General features: G+C 54.9%; 2 protein-coding genes across 8 annotated transcripts in view; one reads left to right on the top strand and one right to left on the bottom strand.

Annotated features, from left to right (window-relative positions):
* Positions 1 to 35: 35 nt before the first annotated feature.
* On the top strand, positions 36 to 9,267 carry Slc16a3 (solute carrier family 16 (monocarboxylate transporter), member 3). 5 transcript variants are annotated; one of them, XM_013506040.1, is made up of 7 exons: positions 36 to 130; positions 4,848 to 4,944; positions 5,854 to 6,102; positions 6,627 to 6,770; positions 7,068 to 7,826; positions 8,434 to 8,747; positions 8,875 to 9,267. In XM_013506040.1, exons 3-6 carry the CDS (start codon positions 5,880 to 5,882, stop codon positions 8,709 to 8,711), a joined length of 1,404 nt encoding a protein of 467 aa, XP_013361494.1. In that variant the 5' UTR covers positions 36 to 130; positions 4,848 to 4,944; positions 5,854 to 5,879; the 3' UTR covers positions 8,712 to 8,747; positions 8,875 to 9,267. The 5 variants fall into 5 exon arrangements, with proteins under 5 accessions (XP_013361494.1, XP_013361495.1, XP_005407264.1 ...); XM_013506041.1 differs by having other exon boundaries at positions 6,000 to 6,102; positions 8,434 to 9,267; XM_005407207.2 differs by having other exon boundaries at positions 8,434 to 9,267.
* The window catches only part of Csnk1d (casein kinase 1, delta), a 31,635-nt gene continuing 14,862 nt past the window's right edge, over positions 8,757 to 25,529 (bottom strand). Inside the window, exons 3-10 of one of the 3 annotated variants that reach the window (XR_264318.2) lie at positions 22,789 to 22,937; positions 22,370 to 22,598; positions 21,809 to 21,979; positions 20,698 to 20,846; positions 18,834 to 19,005; positions 18,172 to 18,311; positions 9,720 to 9,872; positions 8,757 to 8,913 (exon numbers count right to left, since the gene is read on the bottom strand). Coding sequence is in view for 2 of the 3 variants with exons in the window: in XM_005407211.2 (XP_005407268.1) it covers positions 14,283 to 14,333; positions 18,172 to 18,311; positions 18,834 to 19,005; positions 20,698 to 20,846; positions 21,809 to 21,979; positions 22,370 to 22,598; positions 22,789 to 22,937 (1,061 nt within the window). In the remaining variant the exon portion in view is untranslated. Of the gene's footprint in view, positions 8,914 to 9,719; positions 9,873 to 12,172; positions 14,334 to 15,400; positions 15,464 to 18,171; positions 18,312 to 18,833; positions 19,006 to 20,697; positions 20,847 to 21,808; positions 21,980 to 22,369; positions 22,599 to 22,788; positions 22,938 to 25,529 lie in introns of those variants that run through there. The other 2 variants (XM_005407212.2, XM_005407211.2) reach the window with 2 other exon arrangements.

Raw genomic sequence — 25,529 nt, 5'->3', positions numbered from 1 at the left:
CGGGGGGCGGCGCCAGGCGCCGATGACGCGCTGGGGACGTGCCGCGCGAGCGGGGAGAGCACTTAAAGTCGCCCCCGGCGCGGCGCCTGGCATCCGCGGCGGGCAGGGCGAGCAGAGGCAGTGGCGGCAGGTAGGCGCGTCCGGGATGCTCCGTGTGCGGGCCGGGGCGGGGACCTCGAGCTGCACCCCGGCTCCTCACCCTTACTCTTTTGCCCCCGGGGCCCGGGGCGACCCGGCTCAGCCGAGCCCTCCCAGCCCCCGTGCTTCCCACCACGGGGTACCAGCAACCCGGCTCCCCAGCCTTCCCGGGGCAACCATCCGTCGGGTTGCCCTCGGGGGCTGGGCTCCGGCCAGGAGGTGGCCGTGCCGGGCAGCGGAGTCTGTCCTGAGTATAAATAGCTGGGTCTGTGGCCAGGGCGCGAGGACTATACTTGGTGGGTGTCCCCGAAGGAGAGGGGCGCACGTGCGCTCTGGGCCAGGGCCCACGCGAGGGAGTGATCTCTCGGCCCTTCTTTCTCCTAACTCACCATCTAACGCTCACCTTCGGTATATAGCTGAGTCCAAACCCGGGGCAGAGGTAGAGGGCCCCCTCTAGAATCGAGGTACCCCCAGCCTTGCCCTTGCTGCTCCACAGCCTGCGGGAAAACCAGACAGGGCTCTCAATTTCCTTGTCTGAAAGTGGGTGGATGAGGTGCTTACCTGGATGCTGGGCGATCCAGAATCCGGCACTCAGAGGGAGGAAAGCCGTTAGCTCTGGGCCTCTTGGGAGACTGGCTCCAAATAAGAGCAGCGGGGGGCCCGTGTCCTTCTTGTCCCAGAAGCACTGGGCTGCTTGTCCAGGCCCCCAGGCTGACAGAATCAGTGTGTGATGACTCGAATCAGGCCCACTGAATGGTCTGAGGGACAGCAAAAGGAAGGTGGCCTCTCCAAGCAACCAAGCCTGGGGCTGGTCTCATGGGGGATCCCTGGGTGGTGTTTCCAAGAGGGTCCCAACTCTGTTCCGCGGGCCTGAGAGTTGGCTGTGTCTGGTGGGTGCTGGGTCTGCCCGTGCTGAGGGCTGGGCAGTTCCAGTAGTGTAGAACCCCCTCTGGATGGGCAGTGACTGGTGCTCTGCCACTAGGAGACAGGGTTGGGGGCTCTGCACCCAAAGGGGCCAGGGGGCACTGCCTGGACAGGTGTGGAGCCTTCCTGCCCAGGGCTGTGGTGTGGTCAGGGCCTGGGGTGGCCACCAAGGTGGACTCGCTCCGTTTGACCTTGGGCAGGGCCGGTTACCCAGAAGGCTATGGCCCTCACTGCCAGGAGCATGGACACTAAGTTGTAGGGACAGCCAGGAGAGGGCTCTGGTGACCTCAGAGCAGCCAGCAAGACTTGCAGGTGGAGGGGCCCACAGACGTGGTCCTGGGGATGGAAAGCGCCAGTGAGGAGCCCCAGGGGAGATGGCGCTGAGCGACAGGAGGCGCCTTCGAACCAGGTCCTGGGCCACAAGACACCCGGCTCTGGAGCAGAGGCTGGGGGGGAGCGGACAGCGCCTGGGCTCCTCCCATTTTCAACCAAGCTAGCACACCCCTGCCCGCTGCATCCATCTGTGAATTGGGCCGTGTGGGGATCGGGTGCCGAGTCCCGGGGTTCCCGCGGTTGGTGAGCCGGCGTCCCCGAGCGCCAGCGGAGGCAGAGGAGGCCGGCCCACCCCGCGAGGGGCGCCTAGAGGCTGGCTGACCCTGCGCACGACGGCCGCTACAGTAGCGCCAGCAGGGCGCCTACTCCAGGCAATACGGCACGGCTCCTCCCTCGGCGCGGTCGTCACGTCCCCCACGTCCCGCGGCTGCCCGGGCGGGCAGATCTTCCTCCCGCCCCCGCCCCACCGCCTCAGTCCGGGTGCGACCGCCTACCCGGCCCTGTCGGTCCGACCCCTCCTGCATCCGGGCCGCGGCGAGGAGGAGGGGCTTCGCTTCTGGCTTCCAGGCGGCTTCCTCCCCACCTGACCGCTAGCACCCATGGGGCGGTGGGGGGCGCTTCCTGACCCTGGGCCTCCCCTAGGGAGGGGGGGGCCGCGACCTCGGGGAGGGGAGCCTGTATAGGGCCCAGCGGGGGTGGCTGTAGACAGAGCTGGCCACAGACCCCAGCCTTGAGAGATGGGAGCTGGACAGCATGGTAGACCGGGCCCCAGGGTTGCCTCTGTGTGGCGGGAAGGGCTAAAGCCTCAGACGAGACCGGAGCCCAGACACCACTTGGCAGCATCCCTGGGGGACTCAGCCCCTCAGCCTGGGCGAATCTGCAGCATCCCCCTCTGGCCCCAGCAGATGATGTAAAGTAAAGCCACACAGGAGAGGTTGCACTAGGGCTGAGAGGGCCCGTCCTGAAGGCATGGAGGGCTGGCCCTCTGCTCTCTGGGAAAAAATCCTAGCATTATGCCCCAGCACACCCCGGGGCGCCTGGTCTCTCTCCTGTGGGGAGGGGGAGAGGCATGCTGCTGGTGACCTGTTTGCACAACGCCAGCCACAGAAGAGGAAGGAAGGGCAGCTCTGAAGCAGGCCTGCCCTCCTCTGTGCACCCTCCCCTGTGCACCCTCCTGCCTCTGCCACCCCGAGAAGCTGCAACAAGGTTGTCTCCTTGTCCCTCAGTGGTCTAGAAAGTGACTGGAAGGAATGTAATTGTCCATATGCTTGCCACTTGCTTGGGCCACAAAGGCCAGTACCTGGGAGAGCCACAGAGTAGGCTTGGACTGCTGCAAAGACCTAGCCTGCCCTCCTACGGTTCATGGTACAGGCCCAGGAGCAGCCAGGGAGGGGAGAGTTTCTGTTGGGGCTGGAGGTTTGTGTGGGCAGAGGGCTCTCCTGGTGGGAAGGGACACAGGGGCATCTCCTAGTAGGGCCATTGCAAGGGTCTTCCATGCACTCTGCCATCGGCTGTCCCTTGTTCAGCTTCAGCTGCTGGGGTATGTGGGACCTTCAAAGGACCTTTAAGGGCCAGCCTTAAGAGCAGACTGGAGCCTCTGCTGACCCAGAGGCACCCCCCAGCCCCAGATCAGCTTTCTTCAACCAGGAGGCCAGGTTATTTCTGGGCTGGTTCACATGCTTCCCTGGAAGGGTAAATGTCACTGAAAGGCCAGCCTGTTGCAGCATGCCTATGGGTGTGCTCTCAGGGGTGGCCTGTGGTGGATGCCTTCTCCCCAGGCCCAGGCCAGGCAGCCCAGGGTTTTCTTGAGATCAGTATGAACCTGTGCTTGGGTCATCCTTGGAAATGAGCTGGATTCACCTCCCTCCCCTAAACCAGGCTGGATTCATGAGGCCCTTTCACTCTAGGAAATCTCAGCCCCTTATTCTATGCTGCCTGCTATGTGGAGTGCTCTGCTTCAGGGTATGTTGGCAGACAGCTGGCTTAAGAGTCAGCCCTGGTTGGCAAGTGGAACCCTCACTGAGAAACACCCTCTGCTGGATGACTGGCAGTCACTATGGTTGCCTCAGTTGGGAGCTTCCTGTCCAGGAGCCATCATCTCCTTGGCACAGGTGGTCCTCCCTGTGTGAGCCTCACGTGGCAGCCACAGCCTCCCATGCCCCCAGAACATGCTGTGCCCTCTTGGGCTCTGAGTGCTGGCCAACTCTGCCCACCCTCTGAGATCCAGGTGGAGCAGATGTCCCCACCTCCTTGCTTTCCATTCTCTGCCTCCTGGGGAACCTGAAGCCTCCAGGGAGGGCGCAGTCCTTGGGGACAGTGGACATGCAAAGGAAGGGGGCCTTAAAAGGCTCAGGGACTCATGATTCCCTGGCAAGCACTAGGCATGGCTGGTGTGGCAGGAGATTGAGGCCCTGGGCTTCTCACCTGTGTTTGCCAGGTGCAGAGAGCTGGGATATTCCTGTTGCTGGTTTTGGACACACCCCACTCATTGGCCTTGAGTATCTACCTGATTTATTTTTAAAAGTACAAAAAAAAAAATCTATAAATCTACAACCAAACCAAGGAGGGGCCCCTGGAGACAGTCACCTTCCCACTGTCCTTATGACCACCCTTCGAATCCTGGGCCTAGGGATCATACCCTTCTTTTTCACAGAAAGTGTGAACTGTGAATGTGTGTTCCTAAAATGTACATATTTTTTCAAAGTTTCCTTGCTGTACATAATCTTAGGGGTGTTCCCCCCTTCTCCCTAGTACCAGGGATTGAGCCCAGGGCCTCCCATGCTAGGCAAGTGCTCTACCAACCAAGCTGCCCCAGCCCTTTTATTTGTATTTCTTTGGTGTGTTTTTGGGGGGTGGGGGGACAAGGTCTTGCTATGTAGTTCAGCTGAACTATGTAGCCCAGGTTGGCTTTGAACTTTCAGATCCTCCTGCCTCAACCTCCTGAGTGCTGGGATTACAGCTCTTTTAATTTTGAGACAAGCTCAGACTAAACTGGCCAGGCTGGGCTCATTGTGATCTTCCTGCCTCAGCCTCCTGAGTAGCTGGGATGATGGGTGGGGTCTTTTCAATTTAGTGCTTATATGAAAAGCATCCTGTGCTTGTTGCCCACCACTTGGTGTGTCATGACTAGACCCACAGCTCTTCTCTGTCCCGCCAGCTTGGATAAGGCTAGCTGGTCCGAGGTAGGGTGCTGCCTTGGAAGGCTTGTGGGTCCCTCTGGAGGAACAGTTCATACTGAGCCTAGATTTCCACCCCAGGGCGCAGTGTCTGGCTACCCACAAGGGATCTGTGCTTGCAGGAGGAAGCCAGGAACTTGGCAGAGGTGTCGCCAAGAGACAGCCAAACCAGGGCTGAGGTGCTGTGGTGGAGTCACACCTGCTGTTCCTGCCTGGGGCTCTTGGGCATCGGCTGCACTGGCTAACCTTACACACCAGGGCTGTGTCTCTCCCCAGGGAGCTGGCTGGCCACACACCACGGGTGGGAAGAGGCCAAGCAGACTGAACTGAAGGCCCTAGGTGTCGGACGCCACCCCCGTCCCAGCTGTCTCTGGTAAGGTGGGGTAACCTCTGGGATTGGGGGACTTCTGATGGAAGTGGGGCAGGAAGAGAGAAGTCTGGCCCCAGCCTCTGGATGAGATAAGCTACTGGATTTACAAAAAGGGAAGTCAGCCCTGGCTGTGTGGCGTTTGGGGCTGCTTCCTTGTGTTGCCAGCCTGGGCCAGGAAGAAGAGACTCCAGTGGGTTGGTTGGAAGCCACCTCCCCTACCTGTCCTTCTTGGGTGAACCCCTAGCCCGAGACCTTCCTCAAACCAATCAGGCCATCAGCTTTTCTCCAGAGCCTAAGGATAGGTCTGGCAGATGCCAGGCTACACCCATAGGAAGTGGGACAAGTGGCAGCCTCCACCTTCTGCTCCCTGACACTGTGGCCTCTATACCCGTGTCTGCTCCTGCCCCAGACCCACACAGTCAGCTCAGAGCCCAGTTCCCTTGGGGCAGGAGAGGGAGGGCAAGGCTGGCCCTGTGCACACCCATGTGGAGCTGGGCAGAGATCCAGAGGACACCACCACCTAGCGTGGCTGCCGCCAGCACAGTCAGCACACACCAGCCCTCTGACTGCCCTGCAGGCTCTGCTTTTCCCAGGAGGTGATCTGAATCCTGGCTGAGCCCCAAAACCACTGCCTTTCAGAGCCAGCTGTGTGGGAGCAGGAGGCTGAGGGTGGATTATGAATGAAGGGGCCTGGCTGCTGCCCCCCAAGCAGCTGGTAGAGGTGGCCAGATGTGGAGGGCTGTGGAGCAGCCCAGCAGGCTGGCCATGGCTGAGGTCTGGCGAGTGACCAGGTGCCAGTCCCAGGCTGCTGGCATGCCTGGCCTGTCTCTGTTCCTCCTGTCCCCTGCAGGGCTGTGGCTACCTGACCACCCTGGCACCTGAGCCAGCCCTGCTTCCTTTCTTTCCTCTCAGGTGAGAAAGAACCAGCCCTCTTGGCCATGGGAGGCGCCGTAGTGGATGAGGGCCCCACAGGCATCAAGGCTCCAGATGGGGGCTGGGGCTGGGCTGTGCTCTTCGGCTGCTTTGTCATCACCGGCTTCTCCTACGCCTTCCCCAAGGCCGTCAGCGTCTTCTTCAAGGAGCTCATTCGGGAGTTTGGGATTGGCTACAGTGACACGGCCTGGATCTCCTCCATCCTGCTGGCCATGCTCTATGGCACAGGTGGGGCCTTCCACATAGTGGGCCCCTGGTTTGGGGCTTTGGACTGGCTGATCCAGAGGTTCAAGGGGGTGGGGGCTCATCTCAGATTCCAGAAGCCTGGAGGGAAGCCCTCAAGACAGGATCCTGCTGGGGAGCAGCATGTTCCCTACAGGCCAGGTGGATCTGGCCTTGGTGACACGTCTTGGCACCTGGCCAAACAAATGGGCAGTATTTATAGACAGTCCCAGAGGATGAGGCTCCCATGAACTGTTCCTTAAATGATGGCAAATCCTTGAAGACCAGCAGCAGGGCTCAGATCAGTTCCATGGTGAGGCTGTGTCTCCAGTGTCCACGTGCAACCTGCCCTCTGGCCCTGGTCCCGGGAGCTTTTGGCACACTTGCTGAGTGGAGGTGTCTGGTAGGGTGTGACCTTGGGCAGGTAGAGGGGCTGGGGCTGATGACCTTGGGCTCCCACTGGCCTTGCAGAGGGCAGAGCCTGGCTGGAGGCCTGGGCCAGCCTGACCCCAGCAGCTGCCTCCCTACAGGCCCACTCTGTAGTGTGTGTGTGAACCGCTTTGGCTGCCGGCCCGTCATGCTTGTGGGTGGCCTCTTCGCGTCCTTGGGCATGGTGGCTGCGTCCTTCTGCACGAGCATTATTCAGCTCTACCTCACGGCAGGGGTCGTTACTGGTGAGTGAGGCCCGGCTGATGGCCGTTGGGTGTTGGCAGATGGGGGGATGGATGGACTGAGCACTGGGCTTTTGAATAGGATGTCTTAGACATGTGTTCCCCTCCTATCAGAAACAGTTCAGGGTCGCAGTGGACACAAGCAGGGGTGGCTGGGGCTTCATCTACTCCCTGCTACCCTATGAGCACCCTCAGATCCACATGGACCACTACTCAGGACAGAGCTGCAGCCTGCCCTTGGGGAGGTGCTGGTGGGGGCCAGGGATAGGCAGACATTCTCATACCACCCCCTCTCCACAGGCTTGGGTCTGGCCCTCAACTTCCAGCCCTCTCTCATCATGCTCAACCGATACTTCAGTAAGCGGCGTCCCATTGCCAACGGGCTGGCAGCAGCAGGCAGCCCGGTGTTCCTGTGCGCACTGTCCCCACTGGGGCAGGTGCTGCAGGACCACTATGGGTGGCGGGGCGGCTTCCTCATCCTGGGTGGCCTGCTGCTCAATTGCTGTGTGTGTGCCGCACTCATGAGGCCACTGGTGGCTCCCAAGGCGGGCGGGGGGCCCAGGCCGCAGCAGACGTCCAGGCGGCTGCTGGACCTGAGTGTCTTCCGGGACCGCGGCTTCGTCATCTATGCTGTTGCTGCCTCCATCATGGTGTTGGGGCTCTTCGTGCCACCCGTGTTTGTAGTGAGCTATGCCAAGGACCTGGGTGTACCTGACACGAAGGCTGCTTTCCTGCTCACCATCCTGGGCTTCATTGACATCTTTGCCCGGCCAACTGCCGGCTTCATCACGGGGCTCAAGAAGGTTCGGCCCTACTCTGTCTACCTCTTCAGTTTCTCCATGTTCTTCAATGGCTTCACTGACCTGACAGGCTCCACGGCCAGCAACTACGGGGGCCTGGTAGTGTTCTGCATCTTCTTTGGCATCTCCTATGGCATGGTGGGTGCCCTGCAGTTTGAGGTGCTCATGGCCATTGTGGGTACCCACAAGTTCTCCAGTGCCATTGGCCTGGTGCTGCTAATGGAGGCCGTAGCTGTGCTCATTGGACCCCCGTCGGGCGGTGAGTACTTCTGGGGAGTTGGGGGACACTCCTAGGGACCCAGAACTGGGAGGCCCAGGCTACAAATGTCAGGAGTGAGTGGATAGCTGGGCCCATCTGAGGTGAAGTTTATGGTTTTCCACTGGAGGGGCAGCCTGGCCAGGCGCTGGCCCATGGGAGGTCACTGTGCCCACCCTGTAGCCCCCATGTGAGCCTCATGTAGCCTCTGATTCCTCCTTTACCCTAGCAAGGTCCTGGGATGCAAGAGAGCACCCTGAGCCACCCCGTCTAGCCCTCCATGTCTCAGGGTCCTTGATCATGGAGTACAAGGCTGGCAGAGCCCAGTAATGCCCCAGGAGGCCACAGGAAGGCTCTTCCATGCCTGGCAGGGGGAGCCCTGCCCCGTGACTCTGCAAACCCTCAATGCCACTTGCTTTCAGCTTCTTAGCCTTTGCTTGGGGGAGGAAGAAGTGGAGAGGGCAAAAGAAAGCCTCTGTGGATGGTGCTTGAGTCAGCAAGGTGCCTGTTCCGCAGTGGTCTGCCTCACTTCCCTGGTATACCAGCTAGACACCCCGGGAGGCACCTGTGTTTTCTATAGGCACCGCTGGTGACCCAGGTCCTCTCACAGGCAAGCTGCTGGACGCAACACACGTTTACAAGTATGTGTTCATCCTGGCGGGCGTCGAGGTGCTCACCTCCTCCCTCGTACTGCTGTTGGGCAACTTCTGCATCAGGAACAGACCCGAGGCATCGAAGCCTGAGGCAGCGACCTCGGCCTCAGAGGAGGAGAAGCTCCATAAGGCCCCCGTGGATATGAGAGTGGACTCTCGGGAGGTGGAGCACTTCCTGAAGGCAGAGCCTGAGAAAAATGGGGAAGTGGTTCACACTCCGGAAACCAGTGTATGAGCAGCCTGGCTGGGGCCGGCAGGGCACAGGGAAGAGGTACAGAGACTGGCAACACATATTTATTTCACCAACAGGACTAGCTCAGGCGAGGCCATCAGCTCTGTACTGGGGTACAGAGCTGGCTGCCTAGTTGCTGGGTCACTACCTGATCTGTTCTGTGTAGGAAGGCAGCGAAGGGGGATCATGTCATTCCAAAGTGGATCTGCAGTGAAGCCAGGCCACACAGTTATAAGCTGTCTGCACCAAGGGACCCAGCCTGCAGACCCCAAGCAGCCTGTGCCTCACTGTGGTCAAGGACCTAGAAACCCAGACTTCTGAGACAACACCACTTTAATTGTAGGCCAGGACTGCTGGCGGGGTTCTCCCTGGGGCCTGATCCCACGTCCTGCCCTCCTCTCCTGCAGAGTCTATCCCTCTTGCCTACCCAGGAAGGGAAGGTGTGAGAGAGAAATCTGTGTGGCTAGAGCCTTGGAGGGACTTGCTGGTGCAGTTCTGTGCTGTGTTTGTTCATCCCAAGTCTCAGTTCCATCAGGAAACAACCTGGTTATTCCTACAAGTGGTCCTGTCTTTGTCAGCTTTCCCGGTACTGTGGGCTCTGGAGTGTCTCCTGCTGGCCCTCCCAGCCTAGACTCGGCAGGAGCAGGTGGGGGTTGCTTGGCAGGGTGTGTTCACAGGGCATTGAGCAAAAGGGCTGGCAGGGGGAGGCACTGTGTGCAAGAGGGGGGCCCAGTGAGTTGCTGGAAGCTCCAGGAAGTGGTTTTGCACCTCCTGACTGATCTCTAGACTGTGGGAGCCCAAGTGCTGAATGCACTGACCTGAGACACAGTGTATGTGCTCTGTTTACTGCATGTGGGCTTAAAACATACATTTTCCTGCCTTCCATTTATTCACCCCTCGGGTGGGCTGGTCACTTTGCTCTGAGTGGTCAGTGTCCGCTGATCTCTGCTCCCCGTTCTCCATCCAGCCTGCACTCAGAGCTCTGGCTGGCCCTGGGTACCTCACACCCACCTGCCCTCGTGGCCAGCGGTGGCCTGCATGGCTGGGAGCCTGGTCAGAGGGTGCTGGGGTGCCTCAGTAGGTGGTACGTCGTGGGCGCTGGGGACGGCAGCGAGCACCCTGGCGGGCCATGTGCAGCCGGAGAGATGCCACATCCCTGCTCCTCTGCAATGAAAAGGAGGCAAGAGCTCACGTCTTGGTCCACCTCCCTTCTGCCCCTGTGGGCCCTGGTCCCATCCAGCTCTTTGAAGAAGCTGGGTGACTGCAGCCCAGGCACCTCCCTACAGCCTGTGGCTCAGATGACTCCTCCCCTCTGCTAGGGACTAAGCTGATGGGCAGTGCTGGTACCTTAAGGGGTCACTGCCCAGCCCTGACGCCCAACAACCACACATATTCTGGAAGGATCTGCCCTGTGTACCAACCTTACCATGTGGCGTGGGAACAGTAGAAGCCCCAGGCCCCAGGATGTGGTGGACCCCAAACATGGGAATCAGCTGCTTCCAGAAACAGGAAGGAAAGGGACAAGGCTGTGGGGAGTAGTGGCATTTCAATGGGAGTGCCAGGCCTCAGTAAACACCTGCCTGGCTCCTCCCTCTTCCTAGCTACCTCTGTTGCTCAGGGTCCTTGGCGCCTCCAAATCTACTCTTCTCCTCCCAGACCTGACTGGCCCTGCTGGCCATGGCAGTTACACTAGTGTGGCCGACAGGATGGAGCATGTTCCTGGAATGGCCCATGAATCTGACCTCACCTGGTGGCCATCCTTCACCTGGCATACAGCTAATCTCATGCCCAGCAGGACACCTTCCTCCAGTCCTATCCTATGCTTGTATCAGCGCATGGCTGGTCAACATGGAACTGTCAGGAAATGGTGATCCCCAAGGCAGGCTCTGGGGCCACAAGCAATTCTGAAATGGTGAAGATGTTGGGCTTGCTCCCTGGGAAGATGGCTGTGGTTTCATAGAGAGGGGCCCACCTTGAAGGGAGAGGCTGCATGGCCCTGAAGCACCCTAGACCTATGTGGCCTGGTGAGGCCACCACTTGCATGTAGCACCCTGGGCTCCCCACAGTGAGCAGACTCTTCTCTGCCAGCATTTCTGGTTCTATTTTCCCAACAGAAAAGGGCACATGCTGTGCTCAAGCTGGGCTGCCAGGCATCCAGCGTGGTGACACTGACCTGGCAGGCAAGTCATAAGGCAAAGGGCCAAAAGAATCCAGGAAGGCCACTGAGTGCTGGGAGTAGGGGCTGGGGTGCCATGGCACGGGCACAGCCATGATAGGCCTGCCCTGTTGGGGCACATTCAGGTGCCAAAGTTCACGCTCTAAAAACCCAACCCCACAAGATGTCCCAGCAAGGTATAGCCATCCAGACCCCTCCCAAATGGAGGGAGTGCACACTGGGCTGGGGAAGGTGCTGATATGGGCAGAGCTGGTGAGGGTGTCTCCTACAACCAGCAGGGGAGGTTGAGAGGTCCTCACTAGCTTCTCCAGTGAGACAAATGAGAAGCCAACATGGGATGCCCAGGCATACAACAGCTAAAAGAGGAGCTTAAAAAAAAAAAAAAAAAAAACCCAAAACTGGAGTAGTCTGGGACTCCTGGCTGGGGTGCCTAGTAGTGGCCAGAGGGACAATAAGGCAGTGGTTCAAGGGGATGCTGTGGAGTTCTCTCCAGCATGTTCTTAACTCCGGCAACCTCCAAGTGAGTGTGGACTAGAAGTCCTGCTGGTGCATACCTGGATGCCCAGAGCTGGTCAGCACACAAAATGCAGATGACTATCCCAGAGAAAGGGCAGGCCCAGGCCTGTTGCCCTCTACCTGCTCCTGTGGGGAGCTAAAGCGAGCGGGTTGCAGAGCTCTGCCAAATGGTGCACTGAGCTGAGGGAGTGGGCAGCTGCCCTCCCTGGAAGGTGGACAGGTCAGATTGCTTAATTCCTGCCCTGTCTACTTTCTAGGAAATCTAAGGCACCAGGGCTACACAGTGGGACACAGAGCTTGCTGGCCTATGTCCTAAGATGTTTAACCAAGGGGAGAGGGGCTCTCAGAAACATCACACACAATACACCTGAGTGGTGCATGGACCCCACCTATGCACACCACAGCCCAAGTGGGGAGCATCCTGGTGCCTGCTCCAACCAGCTACCAAACACCCACAGGCTGAGCAAGGATAAGAATACGCGAAGTATTCAGCCAGCTGCCGAGAATGCAGGCCTGTAAATCCCAGCACTCTGGGAAGCAGAGGTACAAAGGTCGCACGAGTTCAAGTCTAGCCAGGGCAACTTAGCAATACAGTCTCAAAATAAAAAACAGCTGGGGATGTACCTCACTGAAAGCCTTGGCCAGGTCCCCAGTACCACAAAAAGGAGGAAAGGCAGGGGAAAAAGAAAAGGTCAGTTTTTGCATAGTTAATCCAAATCCACTAAAAATTCTCAGCTGATGAAATAAACACCACACGAAAGGGGCAGGGAAGAAACGTAGAAGTCATTATGAATTTATTATTTACACAATTGTTAAAGTACACAAATACAGTGGTAGTACAAACGCACAGCTCAGAGACTGGTCACCAAGACATAGGTTGATACACACATTCTAACTATGTTTCCTGTAAGTGTGATGGGGATTAACTATTGGGCAAGAACATCACAGCCACACCCTCGAGGGCTCAGGCGGGTCCACTCCCACAGCAACCAGCAGCTCCAGGATGCATGTGGTGCAGTATCTGGAGGCTGCCTGGCATTGCTCTCTGGCACTGCTGGGGACCATGGCTATTTACAAAGAGCTTGTGTGTAGGTCTGCTGCCACCCTCACCAGCTCATTGACAGTGGGAGCCCAAAACTAATAAGGAAGGGGCTCACAACCATGGACACCTCAACCTTATCTGACCCACCTGAGTTCCTAATGCACACAGATGCACAGCCCTTCTGCTCAAGGCCCTACACCCCAAAATGTTTGCAGAGTAGCCAGCTCAGGATTCAGAGGAGCATCTACAGGCTCAGACGGATGGCTGGGACAGCAAATGGCCGCACACCGGAATGTGCCACTGTACACCAGGGCCAAGAGCTCTGTGCTGGGGGTCTCTGGGTTAGGAGGGGAAAGCCACGGTGGCACCATCAGCCCCTCCGAGAGCACCCTGGCCCCAGCAGAACTCTCCATACAATGGTAGGCAGAAACAGAGGTGGACCCATAAACACATACTGCATCGTGTCCCCAAGGGTCGCTCAGGCCTGCTGCCACCTCCACCAAGCAGTACATATGCTGGACACAATCACAGGCAGGGAAGAGTATCTGAGGATCCTAACTGCCAGTGGCAGGCCAGCTTGCAGAAGGTGCCTCTCCTGGGCAGCCACGGCTTCCCCGACAGACATCTGGCTGAAGGTCACAAAGCATGTGGCACCACATCTTTCTGGAGATGAGGGTTCTAGATTGAGGTGGGCAGTCACCTGCCTCTTGGCACCTCTAGGTGGACTCCCTTCAGCCAGTAGCCTTTCTGGGCAAACTTGGCGCCTAGGAGGACAACTTGCTCCCTGGCTTTGAGCAGGCAAAGACACAGACCAAGTGCCAATCTGCATGGCAGTATTTGTCTGTTCAGAAACTCCCCAATTCAAAGGCATAAAGGCAACAAACACTACCAAAATACCATACACAACCCCCTACACAACCCCCATGTCTCTGAGTCAGAAATCAGAAACGCACACCCAACTTTAATCCAGACTACCTATGGGCTCTAAAGGCCTCTGTGCCCAATCCTTCAGAGTCCCTCACTTCCTCCTTGCCTCCTCTGGGCAGAAAGGCACGACGTTCTGAGCAACACACTGAGCACACTTGCTCTGCAGTAGCCACGCTTTCTAGTGCGCTGACGACAGCAGGTATTTCAGCTTACAGAAGGGAGGGTGAACAAGGCCAGAACTGAGCTGAGGGGCCTGTGACACGCACAGACACACACGCACACACAGCTTCTGATGAGACGTTCCTTCTCCACAGTGGACAACACAACACAGAAAACAGAAATGGAACGCACATCCTTGACATTTGTGTGCCCCTCTCTGACTCCACAGACACGGCAAGCCAGTGTCTACCTTAGGAGTCTTTAAAGTCAACATCTTTTTTAAGACCGCAAAAACAGACAAGAAAGAAACAATAAAAAGACAGATTTACACAGATTTAAGCCAGTAATTTTTAGCAAAATGATACAAAACTGTCTTAACCAAGTAGAAGACTGGTAGTTGCAGTGGGATCGCAGGGAGCGTAGGTTGGCCACCACTGGAGGGGTGGAGAGGCTCGCGGCAGGGAGTTGGGGTCTCTGCAACGTCTCCCACACTCTGCTCGTCTTCCCAGCCCTGTGGTAACTGAGCTTCTGTAGGGGCCATGGTGCCAGCCCCTGGCGGTGGGTGGCAGCTCTCGGAGCCTGTCCGTTTAGTCTGTATTTGGATTCCCCACGAGCATCGCTGGGTGAGTGGCCTGGAGAGCTCCCGGTGTGAACATTTCGAGTCTAGACCAGGGGGCGTGTCACTAGTAAAGCCATTGGTAACAGAGTAGATCAGCCATGCATTGTCTGCCCTTCACAGCAAAAAGGAGAGTTCTCATCGGTGCACGACAGACTGAAGACCACTGGAAGCCACCCGACTGGGAATCTGTCGGAGCCAAAGCATAGGAGAAGGTCAGCATGAGGACAGAGCAACAGCCAGCCAGGTGCCGGGGACAAATACCAGTCATGGAGCCTGAAAAGTAAAGGACACATTGCCACCTGGTTCCCACCTAGACACCTATACCCGTGGCTGCAAAATGAGACCTCCACAGCCTGGACACTGCTGAGCAGACAACAGCAAGAAGGGGAAGGAAGAAGAGGCATGCAAGCAAGGAGAGCGCAGAGTTGATCCTGAGGATCCACTGGGGCAGACACGTGTTCCCAGCGTCTCTTCCTGGAAAGTAACTAGACGGTTTGAAAACAGGAATCCCTCTGCAGGGAAGACACTAAAGCAGTCCTTACCCACACACTTCCAAGAGTATGCACAGCAGGTCTCTGGGTGGCATGAAATTCCTCAGAAGCTCAAGCCCCTGCTAGAAGGCGCCACTGAGTGGCTGACAAGAAGGGAGCTCAGGGTGGACACCCAGCCATGCACCGGCGCAGGGAGTAGGTGGCTGTGGCTGGATGGGTTAATACAGACAACAGCTGCAGGGACGAGATGGCAAGGCTGGGACCAAGTTTGGAAAGAAACACAGAATGAGGACAGAGATAAATGAGAGAGGAAGAGGGGTGACTAAGTAAGCCAGGATGGGGAGAGACCACCAGGAGTCTGAACGAAGCAAGAGCTCAAGAGCCCCAACACCAAGCGTGGCGCCACTCAGCTGAGCACAACAGACACAAGTCCCAGTACAGCCCAGGACAGGGCAGCTGGGGGGGAGGCCTGACCAGTGCCCAGGGCAGAGGACAGCACCGACACATTGAATGCAGTCACAGGGAGGCCAGTGGCCAAGGACACGGCAGGCCCGCCCCCTACGGTTGCTCCATCTAGAGATCGAGGATGGTTCTCTCCCTCAGATGGGATGCTGACTGCTGCTGCTCTGGAGCTCACATGAGAAGAACAAAGCAGAAGAAGCCTCACTATGCCTCCAGCACCTAGCATGCAAGCCCAGCCCGCCTGCGAGCCCTATGATGGGATGGGGAGTGGTCTGCGAGCCCCACCATAAGCACACTCACCCAGTGCTGCCTTCCGACGGAGACGAGCAGCTACTTGCCGTGGTGTTCGAAAGGAATGCTATTCTGAGGTGGGGAAAAGACAGCGGTTGGTAAGCGCCCCGCTGGCCAGACCAGCATACAAGGCCCCGGCCCCCTGACACCCATGTCAGGCCTGAGTACAGATGTGTTTCCTCTCCTCAGCAGGTCCACAGACACTGATGGGTGCCACCTCAGGGACCCCTTGGGAATGGCCAGTCTCTCTACACAGCTCACCTGCCTCTCATGACTAGCCTTTGGGAGCAGCCACTGTTCCTTCTCCAGAATCCACAAGGGCACAGGACAGACCCTGGAGCAGGTGGAGGGATGGAACCTCCCCAAACACACATGGGTCACACTTCCTCACTCACAGGTGCATCGGGGCTGCTGATCTATTTTTGGGAAGGGTGCAAACTGGACAGAGAAGGCCCTTTCTCACAAAGAGAAAAAAACCTAAATGGATTCACTGACCAGACGCCCCGCAGATCCAAGAACTGACTTACAGACTGGGAAATGGGACTGTGGTCTCCCCAGAGGCATGGCCTAAGGCAAGGTGCCCTTCAGAAGGGACGGTGCCAAGGAGGGAGCAGCTGGCCTCCTGCAAAGCCCAGGTGGGGGCGAGGCCCTGCACCACCAAGAAGGCCACTCAGTGACCTGTGCTGTGCTGTGGGGCCATTGCACGTGGGCAGGGGAATGAGGACAAGGGAGCCCCATGAAGCCTCTCTGCTGACTAGATGCACCACACCTAGAGGGGCTGAGAGGACAAAGAACAGCAGCCGAGGAGAAAGCTCAGTTGGCACAGCGTGGTTGCCATGATCCTGTGTCTACACATGCAGTGCCTGCTAATCCAGTGGCCAACTCTCTCTAGGACAACGTGAGAGTGGAGGCCACAGAACTGTAGGCACTCCTGGAGCGACCCCTCACCTCCCAGCCTTCCAGCTTCCAAACTGCCAGAGTGCATGTGTGGGGGTGCACTGATGGAGGAACAGCTCTTGCCCTGGACGAGCACACTGGGCAGACCCCTTCAGGTCCCAGTGAAACTCTCAAGATGGTGGCCAAAGAGGAACCAATCTTGGAGAGGTCAGTACATGGGGACAGCCTGAATGCAAACAGTCTAGAAACCCAGGGTGGCTAGAGGAAAAGCCGAGGTGCTTCCTCTGGAAGATACACATCTGACCCTCCCTGAGTTCACACCTGTGTTACAATTCTTCACTGCAAACAGTCCAAGCCAGCAGACAGTCTGACCCCAAGAGTGCCACATAGAAGGAAGGACAAGAGGAAGGGCATTTTTTCCTGCTATTTTGAGGCTGAGATGGCTACAAAGCAGACAAGGAGATGCTGCACTGCCAGCACCCCAGAACCTTTCAACTCACTCATTTCTCTCAATGTTCACACACATAAAGGTTGCCTCTTCCCTAGTCCATGCTTGCAAGACAGCTGACACAAATATGTCCAAGTCCACTGGAGGCTAGGACCGTGGCAGACAGATCTCACCCAGGACCTGCGTGTGTGTGCTAAGGGGCTCAGTCATGATGCTGGTCAGATCCTGCCTAGCCTGCATTTCAAATAACCCTCTGACCAGATGTGGCGGTGGACTGGGGACACAGCCCACAGTGATAGCCTGGGTTCAATGGGGGACACCCCCCCCACACACAAACTCCCCCTGCATATCTGCTCTTACTAGGAAAAAGCTATTACACAATAAAACCAGTCCATTTCTGATACAATGTCTAGCTGATCAGAAATGTTCAGGAAGCTACTCATTCTAAGATTGCTGGTCTTGGTGGCCTTGCTGCTTACCACACCAGGCCCCAAGGGACCCTATGCACTGAGCAGTGAGCCACTCTGAGCTCCTCCTAGTCAACAGACAGACACTATGGCATGACAAAGAACTGGGGCTGCTGCCAGGGCATTTCTACCATGAGCTTCTGCTCACCTGATGAGACTCCTTGTGGAACCAGGCACCCCCTGAAATGCTTACTGGTGCAGGAACAGCTCCTGAGAACTTGTCCCACCCCACCCGACCCCTTCAAGTGGAGAACTCTCAAATTTATCTGAGAAAAAGAAACTGGTACATATGTATATAAAAATGTTCTGGTTTGTTCAGAGAAGCACATTAGCAAATGCACAACATGAACAATAAAAGCAGAGTGAGGAGGATGCAGAGGAAAGATGGTTGCAGAGGAAGAAGACTCTGTCCCATATTCTAGTGCTGTAGGCCTAGCTCCCTGAACACCCCCCACATCAGAGACAGACAGGGCCAAAAGAAGACAAGCAGCTCACAGCCCACAGGAGCCCTTCCTGGGAGCTGCTCCCTCTCCAGGCACTTCGCTCCTGGTGAGCAAAAACGAGGAAAGAAGCTGAAAGTCATTGCCCCCACAAAGTGCGAGCAGGCCTGTGGAGTCCAGTCTGCAGGGTGGTAGCTGGAAATCAAGCAACCCAAGAGAAGGATTCCCACAGTGCACTGCTACTGTCATCACGAGGCTGGGACACAGGCCCTCAGTAGCTCAGCTGTCTCAAGCTCCAACCAGGAAGCAACACACATCCAGGAATCCAACTCCCCACCGGTTAAGAAATCCTCAAAAACAGGGAAAAAAAGAAGAGGAAAGGAAGGCATCAGCCCTTTCACAAATACCATCCCACTCTCAACTCAGCATGTATGTTAGACCAGTCCACACAGAGTAAGGGAGAGGTCCGGGGCCTATACTTGCTGACATCCCCTCCCCTCCAAACTTGGCTGGCCCTAGCCTACATACCTGTGAGGTGGACATGCGAGAGGTATCTTGTCGGCCTGTGAGATCAGAGGAGGAGACATTGACCGGTGCCCCACGGTGCAGCCGCATGCTCACTTTCCGCTCTCGCTCCATACCGGAGACAGGCCGAGGGGAGGTGTTAGCTGGAGGGGAGAAAGAGCATGGATCCTGAGGAACCCTGGCTGCTCCCACAGATGCAGCAGTGGCTGACAGCTCTGCTCACTCAACACACGGATCAGGCCACTGTCCAGTCCCCCACTCTGTACCCACCTCCCTGGGCTCTGGATGGGCTCCCCTCTCCAGGGGCAGCACCAATACCTTTCACCAGCATAGGGATCCAGCTAGCTCAGGAGCATCAGCTAGTGGTGGGAATGTGCCCCAAGGCCCCAATATCCAGGACTTAGGAGTGAGGACTTAAAGGTGCATGGGGGAGACACATACTATGAGCAGAAAATTTTATATGAGCAATTTCAAACACTCATACCACCTTTCAAGAACTCAAATCTTTTAACAGATCAGGTCCTGGTAAAGGGATGTTTTTAAAGGTGTCCTGAGCCCATCTACACTCAGGATAAGAACTGACTGAAGTGAGGGTACGAGTTACATCAACCACCAAGTGTACCTGCCCAGGCTCCATGAGACCACACGCTATGAAATGCACTTACCCGTGTGTGAGGTAGGGGTCAGGGGCGTGGGGGGGGCCACTTCTTGGGTCCCCCGAAGGCGGCCAGAAGCTGTGGAAGGGAGGCCGCGGGTGGCTGGATTCCGGGAGTGTCTCAATCGCTCCTCTCGGTCCCGGCGTTCCCGTTCGGCATCATCTGCAGCCCGGCTGGCACCCTGAGGAAGCGAAGGAGGTGAGGACAGATTTGGATTTGGTGCAAAGCAGCCCAAAGCCACTGGCTCTCCTCAGTACCTTGAGGTGTGATTTGCCCTGTAAAGCTGTCTGCAACAGCACAGCAAGTCAGAAAACAACATTCCTCTGCACAGGGATGATGATACAATCTGTAGGAATGGCCAGGGTGCCTCTTCTAATTCCCAACACACTGCAGGAACTCCCACCCTACTGCCACAGCAACAGCACCAATCCTCTCTCTATTAACATGCTGGTATGTAGGAGAGCATGAGCCAGGTCAGAGACAGGAATGTGGGTTCACAGTGTGTCCAACCAGAGTCCAGGCCTCTGGCCCATGCCTACTGTCATGTTACTGTGGACGCTATCCATGCCAAGGACGCATAGGCCAATGGTGAGGCTGGCAGCCAGTTTTACACTACACCAACCTGACACATGCCACATTCAATCTTAAGCAGCCAATTAACACAGCCACACAGTGTTAAGTTCTACTCTCATCACCAATGCTACCCGGCAAGGGTCTGCAAACAATGCTCTGTGGCTGCCTCTTGGTACACCTATTCCACTGGACACAGTCATGCCGTCCACTTCCAGGTGGCCCTCAGCTTCTGTCAACTTATGTGGCTGGGCAGAGGGGCTGCAACCCTATAAAGCTAACAAAATGAATCTCTTGGCCCTTTTCTGAGCAAGTCTGTCACCTGCAACAAACTGGGCATATTGGAATCACTGTGTGGCAGGGAGACTCTGACACCCAGACAATGAAGAGTCTGTAGACACAGCACTAATCCTATTGGCAGAGGGCTCTCTGGGCCACCCACTCTGCAGGGTACTTTCTTCCCAGCACCAGGCCTGGCTAGACACTTCTAGCTTACCCTGCCCCTGCCAAGAGCTTTACTGTGGTATGACTGCCACGTAAGACTTCTGGTTCGCATCTCTGTGAAGGCAGTTCTACTCCTCTATTAGTAGATGCTCTTGCCTGGGAGGGTGGCAATTATTATACTAAACTATAAAAGTGACTTTAATCGAAGATCTGGAAAGTGCCACAGAAGCTTGATTTTTCTGGCCCAGAAGCTCCAAGGCCTCCTTGCCCACACCCAGGGGTCGACACACGCCTCTGGTGGTCAAACTAGGGTAATGAAAGAAACCGAACACAACTTGCCTACAAGGCTCCCATGTAGGCTCAGTACCAGGCTACCGACCCTGAACCCAGGTGAGGCTAGGTAAGGGTGGGGCAGGGTCCCAGACACTACCAGGCTTCCTCCAAGTCACTGTGCAAGTAACACACGTCACCACCAACAAAGCCCTTGGAACTAGTGAGGGCTATTACAGCAGAATGGCCTTTCCACTAAGGAGGACTAAGCAACCATAAGGGCACTGTCTCTGGGCAGACCTGCCCAAGGGCACACTCCACAACCTTGCCGCCAATCCCCACAGCCTCCATCAGCCTTGTGCTTGCCCCAGCAGCATCCTGCTTCTTGGTACCTTGGGTCAGGCAGGTAAGATGCCTACCCCTGGGCCACAGTCCTACCCAGTGGGCTCACCTTTCACAACCTGGCAAATGAACACACTGTAAAACCTGAGCCCTGTGTACAAGACCTGGCCTGGGATGTGGCAGCCACCACCCACTCCAGGCTTGACCTGCTTCTATCCCACAAGACTGAGCTGGCAGTGGCACTTACAAACTTAAGCATGTTCCAGTCGAACACATAGTCGTAGGAGAAGCCTTGGCGATGGAACAGATTCCTGAAGAGCTGGCGCAGGTATGAGTAGTCAGGCTTGTCATCAAAGCGCAAGGAACGGCAGAAATTCAGGTACGTGGCAAATTCAGCTGTAAAACAAACTCCACTGATGAGCCATTCCATTACTGATTGTGACCCAGACTAGGGTCTATTTACATCCACTTACCTCCCGTATCTCCACATGGAAGGTGTGAAAACAAGAAATCTCAAATATCAAAATTCCATGCCAAAGGGCTGGGGATGCAGCTCAGTGGCAGAGAGCAATTGCCTAGCATACAAACAGCTCTAGAGTTCAAGAACACAAAAAAAAGCACTGCAAAAGGCGGCAGTCGGGGAAGAAGCCCAAAACACTGACATCACACAGCAAAGGTTTTTTTGTTTTGATAGTGCCAAGGCTTGACTCAGGACCACTCTACCATTCAGCTATATCCACAGCCCCTTTTTAAACATTTTTCTTTCATTTTTCTTGAGACAGGGTCTCATTATGCAATATAGGCTGGTCTTGAGCTCACTTTGTAGCCCAGGCTGGTCTCAAACTTGCAATCATCTTCCTGCTTCAGCCTCCTGAGTGCTGGGATTATGGGTGTGAGCCACCATGCCCAGCTTTTAAAATTTTGACATACGGTTTCACTAAGTTGTCCAGGCTGTCTTAGCCTCCTAAGTAGCTGGGATTATAGGCATGTGCCACCACACCCAGCACAATTTAATGTTCCCTAGGGTACTTGTCCCAGGGTCAGTCCCTCAGCACACAGGAATATCCCCTGGGTTATGGCTTTGGAGGTTGTGGTCAGTTCAAACAAAAGGTAGGTATGGACATCAGCACTTTTTCCTCCCTAACTGGGCAGGCATCTCCTGGGCACCTCCACGGAGAGGATCTCAGGAATGTGTCAGAAAGAGCAGAGGGTAGATTGTTCCCTCCATACACACTGTTGTCCCTGTCCTGCCACCCTTCTTGTAGAAGGTGAGTCATGTCACAAAAACCCAGGCTGACCATCTCCTTCCAGAGGCCAGCTCACACAGGTGGGGCTGGGCGGGTAGCAAGGGAACTCACAGGGATAGCCTTTGCACAGCACTTCAATGGGAGTGGACATTTTCTTCTCACTGATCCTCTCGTACTTTTGCCTCTTGGTGGCAGCCTTCAGCCCCTGCCAGGGGAGAGAGCCCAGGTTGAAGTACATCAGCACGTACCCCAGAGACTCCAAGTCATCCCTTCGAGATTGTTCTGGAAAGAAAAAGGAAACACATGAGGGATGGTATATGTGTGAGTGGATTAAAAAAAAAAAAAGACTCAGTAAACATGATGATGGAATAAACAGACTACTGCTTCACCAGCCATCTTTCCTGTCCATGGAGGAAATCCCCAAACACTTTGACTGAGCAATATCAATGTCTGAGATGACTGCTAGAGAAGCCAGCCTTGCCTGCCCTGCCACAATAGTCACTGAAGCCAGCCTGTCTGCCACAAAGGTGGGACAATGGCCTCCAGACCCATGGGTCAAAGCACCATGCATGCTCACAATCCTAAGGCCACTGAGAAGCTCGCCTTTCCCCAAGCAAAGGGACAGATAGGCCAAATGCACCCCAGGTCAGCAACTGCACACCCAAGACTCACCAATTCCCAGGTGGGTGTTGATGGAGGCATACCGCGCCGTGCCCGTGAGGTTCTTATTCTCTCGATAGGGGATGTGCTGGTGGGTTCTTGCATCCCGGTACTTCTTGGCCAGCCCAAAGTCGATGATATAGACCAGATTGCCCTTCTTCCCCAGCCCCATGAGGAAGTTATCTGGCTTTACATCTCGGTGGATGAAGTTCTTTGAATGAATGTATTCAATACGACTAATCTACAAACAGAAAAGCAATAGCAAGAAATTCAATTCCAGAGCAGCACTTCGTTAAAACAAATCCCTGTTTTCCCTGTGTGCAGCAAGAGGCACAGTAACAGAAACAGAAACTGAGTAACTTGTCCCATCAAGTCAACGAGTGTGTGCCAAGCACCTTGTGCTACTGGGCACTTGAGAGAGGAGTGCTTACCATCTGGTCAGCAAGCAGCAGAACAGTTTTGAGACTGAATTTCCTTGAACAGAAGTTGAAGAGGTCTTCCAGGCTTGGGCCCAGGAGCTCCATCACCATGACGTTGTAGTCCCCTTCAGCTCCACACCATCTGATGGTGGGGATGCCCACTGCACAAGAAACCAAAGAAAGCAGTTCAGCCCAGGCTACTGCATCAGCTCACCTCTATTCAACTCAACACAGGCAAGTGGAGTGGGATGGGATCACAGCAGTCAGAAGACCCCAGCAATGCCCTCAAGGACCCCATAGCTAGACTGAGGCCACACACATTAACAGATAACCTGAAGAGGGTGTCAAGAGACTCTGTCAACAGACTCTGGTGAGGGTGTCAAGCAAGTAGTAGCGGGAAGTGACAGAATCTGAGCTAATTTCACAACATAGGAAAGAGAAGGCATGTAGGTAAGACAGCAACTCAGGAAGCCAGGACCAGGAGGGCCAGGTAAAGACCTGTACTGGAAAGAGAGACCCAGAACATAAGGCTGAAAACAGAAAAGAGAGCAGCTGCTAAGGTGTGGGTAGGAGAGGGAAAAAACACTCTTTAACCACTCAACCACTTTAATGCTGATAAAGAAATAAGCAAAAGCAATGAAATTTACACAGTAACCCAGGTGCTATGGCTTGTATCTAATGTTCCCCCAAAGCCTCATGCACTCATAGGTGGGGAGTTTCAAAGGTAGCTGGCTGGATTACAGTGTGTGAATGTGGATTAATAGTGTTCTACTGGGATTAAGGGTGTAATTAATGGAAGCCCCACCCTGAGCATGGGTGGCACCAATCAATCTGATTGTATCTTTATTATGGTTTGTGTCTGAATTCCCCACAAAGCCTCATGTAGTCATGGGGTAGGCTTCTAGAGTTTATGATCCATCCATGGTCTAATGCTGGGATTATGGTGTGAGTGCTATACCCACCCTGGGGCGGGTAGTTTGCATATGTAAGGGAGAGAAAAGAGGCTGCTTGCCACTATTCTTCCCTTTTGCTCTTGCTGCTTTGCTATCTTCTGCCACCATGAATGGGTGCCCTGTGCCACTCTGCCTTGAAGCCAGCCAAGTATGGACTGAAACCTCCACAAACAGTGAGCTAAATAAACCTTTCCTTCCTTAATTCTGGGTGTCAGATATTTTGTCTCCGCAATGAGAGAAAAGTAATCAAGACAATCCTGGATGGAATATAAAGGGAGAGAAAGAAGGTAGCCTTCTGCCTGCCATACTATGAACTGTTTTTCCTCTGTGATGCCCCTCTGCTATGCCACCCTGCTTTGGAACCAGCCAACTATGGACTGAAACCTCTATAAACTGTAAGCTGGAATTAACCTTTCCTCCTTTGAACTTGTGGGTGCCAGGTATTTTGTCCCAGCAATACCAGTTTTGAAATAGACTACATCAGTAGAAATGAGAATAGACAGGATAAATTTAAAAGGAGCATATGAGCTAGAACCTCAAATGAAATAAATTTGAAGATGCCTTTGAGATATCAAATCTAAAGACACAAAACAATTCAACAATCCAACTTTTAGCCTCATTTCTTTTTTTGTTTTGTTTTTTGGTACTGGAAATTGAACTCAGGACTTTGCACTTGCCAGGCAAGCACTTGCACTACTGAGCTATATCCCTGCCAACAACAACTTTTGAAAAAGTAGGCAAAACACCTAACAGGTCACTAACAGATACGTATAACTAGGCAACAGTCACAAAAAGATGCTCTGGGCTGCTGAGACCATGTGCTCAAAGACCAGCTCAAGAGTGTGCACCGCAGCCTCCCTCAGGAGTCAAAGCATCAATGCTATGTGAACAGATGAGCTGCCTGCATCACCTCCAGGTACACTGCCCTGATGAGCTCCGATCCACTAGACCAGTGATAGTGAATCAAGTGCCAAGACTGCAACCCCAAACTCACTTATTTATTGTGAAGTGCCCTTAACAGTGTGGTTTTAGTTTAGGAAAAGTAACTCACACATTAACATCTCCAGTCTTAAAACACATATGGCATAGGTTCACCACCACTGCATTAGACTCCTCCTCACACGAGTGCCACACCTCTCGGAGTGAGCTGGCCTCCATTCTTCCACGTGAGACACTTTAGGTTTTTAGTTCAGACTTACAATGAGTTTTAATGCCAACAGGGATGTCCTCCCACTAAAAATTGTCATGTTATCTGAAACTCGTATTTTGCATTTTACATGAGAATACACAGAACAAGTACCTAAGTTGTACAGTATAATTTAATAGAGACCTGGAATGGACAGGTCAATGGACAATGGACACTCCGAACAGCAGGGCCATCTATGGCCCTGTCCTGCCTCCCAGGTAACCACCACCCACCCAGACTTTTGTCTACCATCTTTGCCTGGAGGCCAGGTGTGCGAGCTATAGTTCACCCCATCCATAACCTAACCTGTCGTCTTGATGGTTTGGGTTTGCTTTACAATGGCACTGCCAAGCACAGTCTCACACGTCTAGTATGAATATTTATTTGTACACATGCAATTCTTTTTCTTTTTTCCTGCGCCAGTTACATACTTGAAACAGTTTCTGAGTTGTAGAATACAAATTATTTTTTTCACGTTGTACCTTTTATTTTTTATTTTAAAGAGGAAAAAAATAGGCCAGTATAGTAGCGCATGGAGGCTGAGGCTGGAGGATCATTGGAAGTTTGAAATCAGCCTGGGCTACAAAGTGAGCTCAAGGCCAGCCTGAACTGCA

Source organism: Chinchilla lanigera, unplaced genomic scaffold (assembly GCF_000276665.1).
Source record: "Chinchilla lanigera isolate Chin_1 unplaced genomic scaffold, ChiLan1.0 scaffold00105, whole genome shotgun sequence".
NCBI classification, from domain to species: Eukaryota; Metazoa; Chordata; class Mammalia; order Rodentia; family Chinchillidae; genus Chinchilla; species Chinchilla lanigera.
Note: the sequence above shows the minus strand (reverse complement) of the source record. Positions and strands in the feature narration are given on the sequence as shown.

Bases quoted from the DNA above. Each gene is read 5' to 3' on its own strand.
- Slc16a3 (XM_013506040.1), top strand. From the start codon at position 5,880: ATGGGAGGCGCCGTAGTGGATGAGGGCCCCACAGGCATCAAGGCTCCA. The intron at 6,103-6,626 runs GTGGGGCCTTCC...GCCTCCCTACAG, and splicing joins GGCCATGCTCTATGGCACAG to GCCCACTCTGTAGTGTGTGT. The intron at 7,827-8,433 runs GTGAGTACTTCT...GTCCTCTCACAG, and splicing joins CATTGGACCCCCGTCGGGCG to GCAAGCTGCTGGACGCAACA.